General features: G+C 39.4%; 1 protein-coding gene across 1 annotated transcript; it reads right to left on the bottom strand.

Moving 5' to 3' along the window:
• Positions 1 to 3387: 3387 nt before the first annotated feature.
• LOC130182289 (uncharacterized) lies at positions 3388 to 8702 on the bottom strand. Its single transcript, XM_056397100.1, has 5 exons — positions 8420 to 8702; positions 7115 to 7373; positions 6206 to 6239; positions 5421 to 5595; positions 3388 to 5240 (listed from the first exon to the last, which is right to left on the bottom strand). Exons 1-5 carry the CDS (start codon positions 8460 to 8462, stop codon positions 4897 to 4899), a joined length of 855 nt encoding a protein of 284 aa, XP_056253075.1. The 5' UTR covers positions 8463 to 8702; the 3' UTR covers positions 3388 to 4896.
• Position 8703: the final 1 nt, after the last annotated feature.

Genomic DNA, 8703 nt, shown 5'->3' with positions numbered 1-8703 from the left:
CTGTCTTTTTTACACAGGACGGATGACTAAAAATTTGAGAGCGGGCACAACACAGATTGTTTGAGCATGCAGGAAGTGAAACTAGGCTACAACGTGGGTTCTGTAGCCTACAGAAGTAGAAACATTATTCAAAAAATACAGCCTTGGAACTGATGCTTTCTCAACACTGTGTCATGTGTTAGGTAGGTACAGTATATATTTTTTTGAAAAATTATCTAATATCATTTATTAAGTGTTTTTTAGATGTTTTTTTAAATCTTTTTTTAGTTTTAGTTGGCCTTAACAAAAACATTTCCCATAAGCCCATTATCAGGGTAAAATCACAGCTTGACAGAAGACGCCATAAGCGAGTCTAGTTGTTTCATGTCTGTAATAACAGCAGGACAGAGAGGACTGTACTGTAATGTGGACGTTTTCAGACAGCTGAGATAACAACTAGAAAGTTGAAAAATTTACTTTGGATGACAGCATTGATAAGTTTTATGGATATAGAAGAAACCACTGTGAACCAAGAACCTGTGCTGTCCTGCTTGTAGTTTTATTTCATGGGTGCTGTAGTTTTTTTCTGTGCTCCCAAAGCATAGGTTAACTTTGTTAAAATCACAAGGTTTTAATTTCTTGTATCTTGGATGTTGATTTGTGTTAGAATATGAACCCTAGGAACACACTTTTCACAAGGACTAATGAAAGAAATGTTGATTTCACTTATTTATAAAAGCTGTGGTTATAGCCCAGATGTGATATCATCTCGTCAGCTCAAAAGGAGGTGTTACGCTTGTAATTATATAACTGATTGCGCCTTGCTAGGCAGGAACTCAAACTGAGAGCACTGCATCACTTTTTCAGATTGATCACTGATTGCGTCTGCCATAAGGGTAATATGGCAGCTCAACTGATTGGTTTGATTGACTGAACGCAACTGATTGTGGTTATGCCCTAGGCAGTTGTTTGGCAATACAGTGTGACCCTCCCTACAACTGAACTGAATCCAATTAAATTAAACTTTTTAACCTTTTTCGTATTGGGGGTGTGACTGGAAGTATTAGCTCAATAGCATTCTAGATATACAGTATGTTCCCAAATCAAATTAAAAGTTTTATTTTTGTTCCTTTGAACAAAAAATAGAGGGCAACCTGCAGGAGATACAAAAGTCCATGGACAGGGGTGGACAGCCCGCTGAGAGCACTGGGAAATTTCTCAGTGGTCGGGGTCGTTTGTTCTGCCGTGAGCAGTCAACTTGACCAGCAATAATAGAGCAAGCAGGAATGATTGACTCTCGTGCCTGGGCCAAATTGCTTACCTCACATTTGTTGGTCTGTCCCAAATTGTTGTATTTTGTAAGCATAGTGGCTTAGGGTTAACTGATAGAATAGTGGTCTGGTGATTTGGGTGAACAGAATGGCCTGGAGTCAAATTCCTGGCTAGAATTCTTTCATCTGCCCCTGTCCCTCCGTGTGAAAGAAAACGTGTTTACTATTACGTTATGTAACTAGATTTATTAATTTGCATGAATTTCTTGCGTAAAAATGAACCATGTCCGCCTATCTAAGGTGGAAAGATAGAGATGGTGAAACTTACTCAAGGTGTGTTGCGCAAGAAAGGGAAGAGCAGGTATTTAAGGGTTATTTAAGGATGATGATTTTACAACATTGGCACAGCAAAGCCCACGCCTCCGCCAAGGCCAAACATGTCATGGTTTGCTATGGCAGACACTTTTTGTTAGTTGTGTTTTGGACTTTTGCACTTCCTGTTTTATTTTGTAATTAGTTTCCATGTGTGTCAGTGTTTTTGCTTCCTGTCTTGGTCCTGTGTCTGTGGTGGTTGTCTGCCCCGCCCTAATGTGTTTCACCTGTGTGCAATCACCTTGCCTCCCGTGTCTATATAGTCTCTGTGCTCCCCTTGTCTGTGTTGGTTCGTCTGTTTAGTTCTGGGTTTGTTCACGTACTGTTGTCTTCACGTTTTGTTCATGTCTGTTCATGTCACGTTCACGTTTGGATTGTGGTTAAATAAATTTGCCTGCACCGTCTCTCAAGAATTGACTGCATTTGGGTCCAACTTACCTCGCAAACCCCTGACAAAACAAGCGTGGACATAGCTGGCAGGTAGATGATTGTTTGCATTTTCACCAAATTGCATAAACCCATACAGCTCAACACCTACATCAAGATCCAAATATTATTTCCTGTGGAATTCACAAAGGTGTAAAAAAAAAAAAAAAAAAAAAAAAGCAATGTTAAGCAAAGACATTCCTGGATCCGCTGTTTTAACCGAATCCGCTCCAAAATTGAATGGGTTCTTTACTGGCCCATTTCCCATTCCTCCACCAGGATTGGTGCAAATCAGTTCAGTACAAACCTACAGCAGACATGAGTGGAAACATAACCTCCTTTGAGGACATAATGGCAGTGAATGAGTTAATGGTGCTGATTTATTATTTCTTTGACTAGACAGGTTTTTTTGGATGGAAATCATGTGAACACACCTTAGCTAAGAGGGGTTAGGGTGGGAGGGGGGCGGAGTGGGGTAGCTCCAGCTAGACTACAAAAGCAGAGTAAAACTGAGCATGCTGTATATTGATCATGTCGCAACTAGATTTTCTTTCTCTCTTTTTTTTTTTAAATGTATGCCATAGAGTGTTAACAAAACAAGTGTGGATAAGTACAGGGACACAAAAACAGCCACAGTAAAATTTATAAGGTGTGACAAAAACAAAACGTCAAAAACCAAAGAGACAAAAGAAACAATATGAATTTAATTGTGTTTGTCTGTGGTAGACAAAATCCAGCCAACAACTTTGTACACAGATGGGTGCATGTGTGTCTTTGTGTGTGTATGGAATGGGATAGTGGGGTTGATCGGAGTGTAGGATGACGCTAGAATGATGCTATGTGGAAATAAGACACATACACAAACATGCAACCCTTTATGGGTTTGCTCAACCTGGTCAACAGCATTTTTCTCTCTCTTTTCTTTCATTTCAAAGTGCCCACGGGTTAGGTCTCTGTAGATCACCAGCACAGATCTGTCATGAACAAGGGATTAGGAATTGTGTGACTGGGTCGATCATGTATATGTGTGTGCATGTCTGTCTATCTGTGTAGGAAAAGAGAAAACATTATCGATGAACAGGATAGAAGAGTGAAAAGGGAAGATACAGGCTACATTATCTGGACTTTTGGATGTCTAACTGGACACCATTCGGCATTGCAGCTGTTTCCTTCTGAAGTTGTGTGGCTGTGTTTCAGCAAGTTATTAAGATTGATATTAAGATCACTGCCTTATCTCATTAAAGTCACTCTAGGAAATGCAGTCTAGGTCATTAGTAAGTGATTTATATATGTTATGAATGAAGAAAAGCAAGTAAATTGACCAATGTCCACATGTTGGTTTTATTCACAGAAGCGGAATGAGCTCAAACAGACATCACAACATAAACTTGCTTTTAACCAAGCATAAGACATAAGCACATAACAGCTGGATATTTCAAAAGAAACACTGCACATGCACAAAAGTGGATGATGCTGAGATTTGGAAGAGTCCTAGTGGGTTCATTTGTCCACAGTCAGAGGTTAGTAAATGTAAGTAACGAAATATCTGATACAGATCTATTTCAATCCACTCAACATCATAAAATAAGTATAATACTCCTAAAATATGTAGAAATGGTTCTTCAGTGTGTCATGTTGCAAATCTCCCATTAGGATCCGTGGCATAGTTAACATACATGGTTCATTCATAGCTTGCATCAGTTTGAAACACATACACAGCATATTATGAATTCTCACATTCACAACAACTGACAGTGTTGATAGTGCAATTATTGTGCCAAATAGTGCACATGGGGAGTGCAATATGGAGATTCCATGTTAAAACAATGCACAGGGCATCTTGGCGGGGGTGTGTTAAGTACCAGTGAAACAACACAATATGACCCAGGAGATCTAGTTGAAGTAACGGATTCATGTGTTCAAAGGCTTACGGGACATAAAAACACTGCATGGTTTGTAATAGACAGGAAATACACCACAGCGACAACTATTTTAACTTTCAACACTCCATTTATGTTTCAGACCACAAATATGTGCTTTCATGTTTGTGATTGCCCATCACAGTGACATCGTGTGAGAGGAACTGAACTGAATTGAACCTCAATCCAAAAATAAATGAATTACAATTAAATCATAATAACATGCAATACTGCTTCTAAGGATGGCGTCAGCTGTTTTTAGAGTGGATATAATCAACATTTTTAGAACAACAATGAATCATGAATCTAATGTTAAAATGGTAGTGATGAAGCTACGGTGAATTATCACATGAATTTGCAGCTCCACTCTTGCATTAGCTAGTTAGTTAAGAGAAAGTAACAGCTCGTTGTTTAGTTGTACGACCCTTGTGATTCCATTTCACCGCTCTCAATGCATCGTTTTCAGTTGCGGCAAGCAGCTGTTTTCAGTGAAAAAAAGATATTAAAAAATGCATTGTACACAATGTGCTCAGCACTAAACGACACAAAAACCAAGTTAGCAACTACCTGGTGAACTTAGTGGAGCATTTAACAGCTAAATAGACATTTTTCCCTAAGGAGTTGGTTGAGACCAAAAACAGAGCAAAAAGACTCTAAATACCGGACTTACAATGGCCGGGTGGACAGAGACACGACTACAAATGAATGATAATGTTGCTCCATAACTGCTGAATGTATAAATACTGTAGGCAACTGTTTGCTACAAAGTTCACTATATCATCTGAAAAGGTGATATGTCTCCTAAAAACCATCCTGTATTGAAACCCTTCATATGATTCTGTCATTTTGACAAGTCACAATGCAATATCAGGTACGTTTTTCAGCATCATTAAAGCTGTCCATATCCATGGCCTCTGAGCAGCACATCATCAGAAAGTAAACCCACCACAATTGAAACCATCAAAATCAGAGTCTGCCACTTCGAAGTCAAAGCTGTTAAAGTGAGGGGAGTCGATCGCAGGGCTACAGGTGTGGTACGCTCCTGCTGGTCCCATGCCAGAGAAATCTGTGTTGAGTGGAAGGTCGGGAGCTTTGGCTTCCAGATTAGCGCTTGAGCATGCCCCTAGGTAACCCATAGCAGAGGAAGCAGCAGCCCCACCCATCAGCAGATAAACTGCCCTCACCGCCTGGGCATTACTGATACTGCCATGACGCAAACACCCTACTGGGTTCACACTTCCTTTGTAATACTTTGTACGGGGCGAATTCCTGCCTGTTGGATTAAGTGGTTTGAAAAAAAAACAAACATGTTTTACATATTGTACATGTTATTATTTACACGAACAAACATCAAATGCAAATCTGATGAAAAAAATTGCAATTTACAATTTAAAAATGTTCTAAAAGATAGAAGAAAATGTTTGAGACAAACAAACACACATCCTTAACTCACCAGTCTCCCTTGGGGAAGCACAAGTCATAGGCCCTGGGGAGGCCGCCTCTCTGTCACTAACAGGGGGAGTTGTTGGATCCTTTTCTAGGATTTGCTCAGGCACCAGATCATGGAGAGTAATGTGTGGTGGTAGTACCTGGTGTCTCCTACACGGACTGAGAGGTGAGGAAAGACTCTGTAGGAAATAAAATAAGAATGCCTGAGTTTCTCATTCAGTGAATGATTACAAAATCAAGAAATATATAGATAATAAATATATATACATTGAAGTGTGAAGAAGCAAAAGAAAATGATTTTGCATGACTTTGTGTTCGAATGCTCAGTTTTCAGCCATGGCTGCAGGGATGGCCAGACTGAAATATCTCAACTACTCTTGGATGGATTGTCATGAAACTTTACGCAGACATTCATGGTCCCCAGATGATCAATCCCACTGACTTAAGTGGTCCAATGACTTTTGATCTAGTGACATGAGCAAGTCAAAGTTTACATTGTGAAATATCTCAACATCGACATTATGTATTGGAACAAAGTTTTGTACAGACATTCATGGTTCCCATGTGATGTAACCTAACCACTTTGGTGATCCCCTGTTTTTTCCTCTAGCACCACCATGAGGTTCACATTTGTGGTTCTGAACAATTATTGGATGGACTGCCATGAAATTTGGTAAACACATTCATGTGAACATTTAACCCAAAGCACTGCAGGGCCTAAGCACAGCGTACCAGAGCCTACACATTCTCCCAGAAAATTACATTAATAAATATTTATTATTAACTCACCTTTTTCACTTTTTTCAGCATATTCAGCCATTGACTGAAAAGTGATGAAAATGATTCTGTTATTACCACCATGCAAATCCACATCCATTGATACATCAAATTAAGTGCGTAGCGGGGAAATAACTAGTTGCAGGAATGGAATGTGCAGGATTTGTGTCTGTCAGTAGCTAAAGCGTTGCCAGCTCTCTACCACACCTCCTGCTACACTACATTCAGCGGTGTTGTCAGCTGTGTGATTTTCAACGAATGGAAAATATGTTGTCTGGTGAAAATGGGAATTGTAAATCTTTTCTTGTCATTCAGATATGTCAATAGAGAACGGGGCAAATAGATGGTAGAATAGTTATGTGTAATATGACATGATTAAAGAAACACTTCAACATTTTGGGAAATACACTTTTGACCTTTCTTGCTTAAAGTTAGGTGAAGCGGTTGATACCTCTCTCTTATCTGTGCATTGAATATGAAGCCACAACCAGTTAGCTTAGCTTAGCATAAAGACTAGAAACACAAAAACGGCTCACCTGGGTTTGTTAAAGATTAAGAAATGCACCCAATAGGCTATCAATAAACATGCTATTCTTCTTTGGTTTCATTAGTACAAAAACAGAAGAGTAAAACCAGTTAGTTGTGGTTTTCAGGCATTATATGCAAAACATTTTTTTGAGCTGGGACAAGTCCCTTCCCAAACTTCCTCTTTCTGCTAAGCTAAGCTAACTGGCTTTTCATCACCTAACTCTTGTCAATAAACAGTGACAAAGCATATTTCCCTAGAATACTGTAAGTATTTTGACTGATGGTAATTTTGTGAAACTGCACCACAAAACTTTAATCTAAGATGTAGAGACTATATCGCTCTGCTGGATCAAGGTAAAGTAATCGACAGAGAAAGCACAGTGACCACCAGACCTGCAGTCTGCAGCGGTGTCAGCCATCAGCAGCAGGTATTTATGCTGGGGGAGGATCAGAGCAAAGCAGCAATCCCTGCTGCCACCGGAGGGTAATTTAGGCAGATCTAGGATCTCCTTGCCTTCCACAATTGCCTCACAACTGCTCTGCAACAGTACCAGCTGGTCAGGAGGAGATGCTGCATCATGGCACACAAGGAGACTGCCTTCAGCTGTGAGCAGCAGAAACCTCTTCTTCCATTGCTTGAAAATAAATCCACCTGGATAAAAGAAGCAGGTAGGAAATAACAGGAAATAGTACTGACTAGTAATTAGTGCATGTTGGAGAAATGAGGCTGTAACAAGCAAGTCTAATCATAATCACAAAACTGAAGCTTAGTGACAGTATTAGGCATGGTCACAGTGATCATGACAGCAGTGCGCACAGTGTACAGCTGGATTAAAGCATGAACACTGTCATTCTGTCATACCCACAGAATTAGAGGCAGTCAGATGGTTGGAAGATCAAGTGTGGCTGGACCAATCAGACAATGATCCGTGTGCACATGATCAACCACAATCACACGCACACATCTGGATCTACTCATGCTATGTGCATACAGTAAAAACACATGGAGACACTTTATTAAAGCACATAAGAGAATTAAAAAACCAAGAGTTGATGAAAAAAAAGACAGGAGAGATTGCTGAGATTTAGTTTGATCCATTGAGCGTATTTTTAGCTACAGCTTGAGATTATGTTTTCATCAGGGTTTGCTACTCATCTGTGGCGTGAGCGTAGACCATTTAATGAATCATATTTACTTTTGAAAAAAAGATAAGTCACTCACTTTTTAATATTGCTGGTAAAGGATGTATTAGAGGAGGAAATCATTAAGATTCTTTTCTTGAAATTGTACTTGGTCTCAAGACCATTGATAACTCTATAAATAACATCATAACATGTTGTAATGTGTCATTTTGGAACAAATAATGAGTTTGGGGAAACAGAGAGGCACAAAATACATTTATCATCCTACTAAATAATCATTCACCGCCATCACACATCCCAGATGCAGTCCAGTTTAAATGATACAATGTTTGTATTTTTTATAAAAATATTTATTAGATATAAATATAAACCAAAAAGATCAGTATTTATAAAAGCTCGCTAACGATTATCCATCAAATTTGGAAATTACCACAAAAAAAAAAGAGAATTGCAAAATTGAAAAAAGCTAGTTAAAAGAGATTCAATCATTTTTGCTCACTAAATGTCACCACGGATGTAATGATGGCTGCTGAGCGAAGTAGAGAATCAACTCACCATACATCCTGAGCATCCCACGGTGTATCCCAGAGACGTTCATGTTAGCAGACGATGTGTCCTGGTCTAACACAGGCTCAGAAAGAAATGTTTCAGGACAGGGTGGGCGAAAAGTATGAGGCTGAATGTGAGTATTAATGCTTAGCGTTAATCCCCATTCAGCTTTAATGCTCCACAGGGCCACGGCTCAGCAGCTTGGTAGGAAAATGGGCTGTGATGTTACACAGAAACTGCTGCAGTGTGTGCAGAGCTACTGTGTGAAATGACTTGAAAGCATGATTCAA

Source organism: Seriola aureovittata, chromosome 15 (assembly GCF_021018895.1).
Source record: "Seriola aureovittata isolate HTS-2021-v1 ecotype China chromosome 15, ASM2101889v1, whole genome shotgun sequence".
In the NCBI taxonomy this organism is placed as follows: domain Eukaryota; kingdom Metazoa; phylum Chordata; class Actinopteri; order Carangiformes; family Carangidae; genus Seriola; species Seriola aureovittata.
Note: the sequence above shows the minus strand (reverse complement) of the source record. Positions and strands in the feature narration are given on the sequence as shown.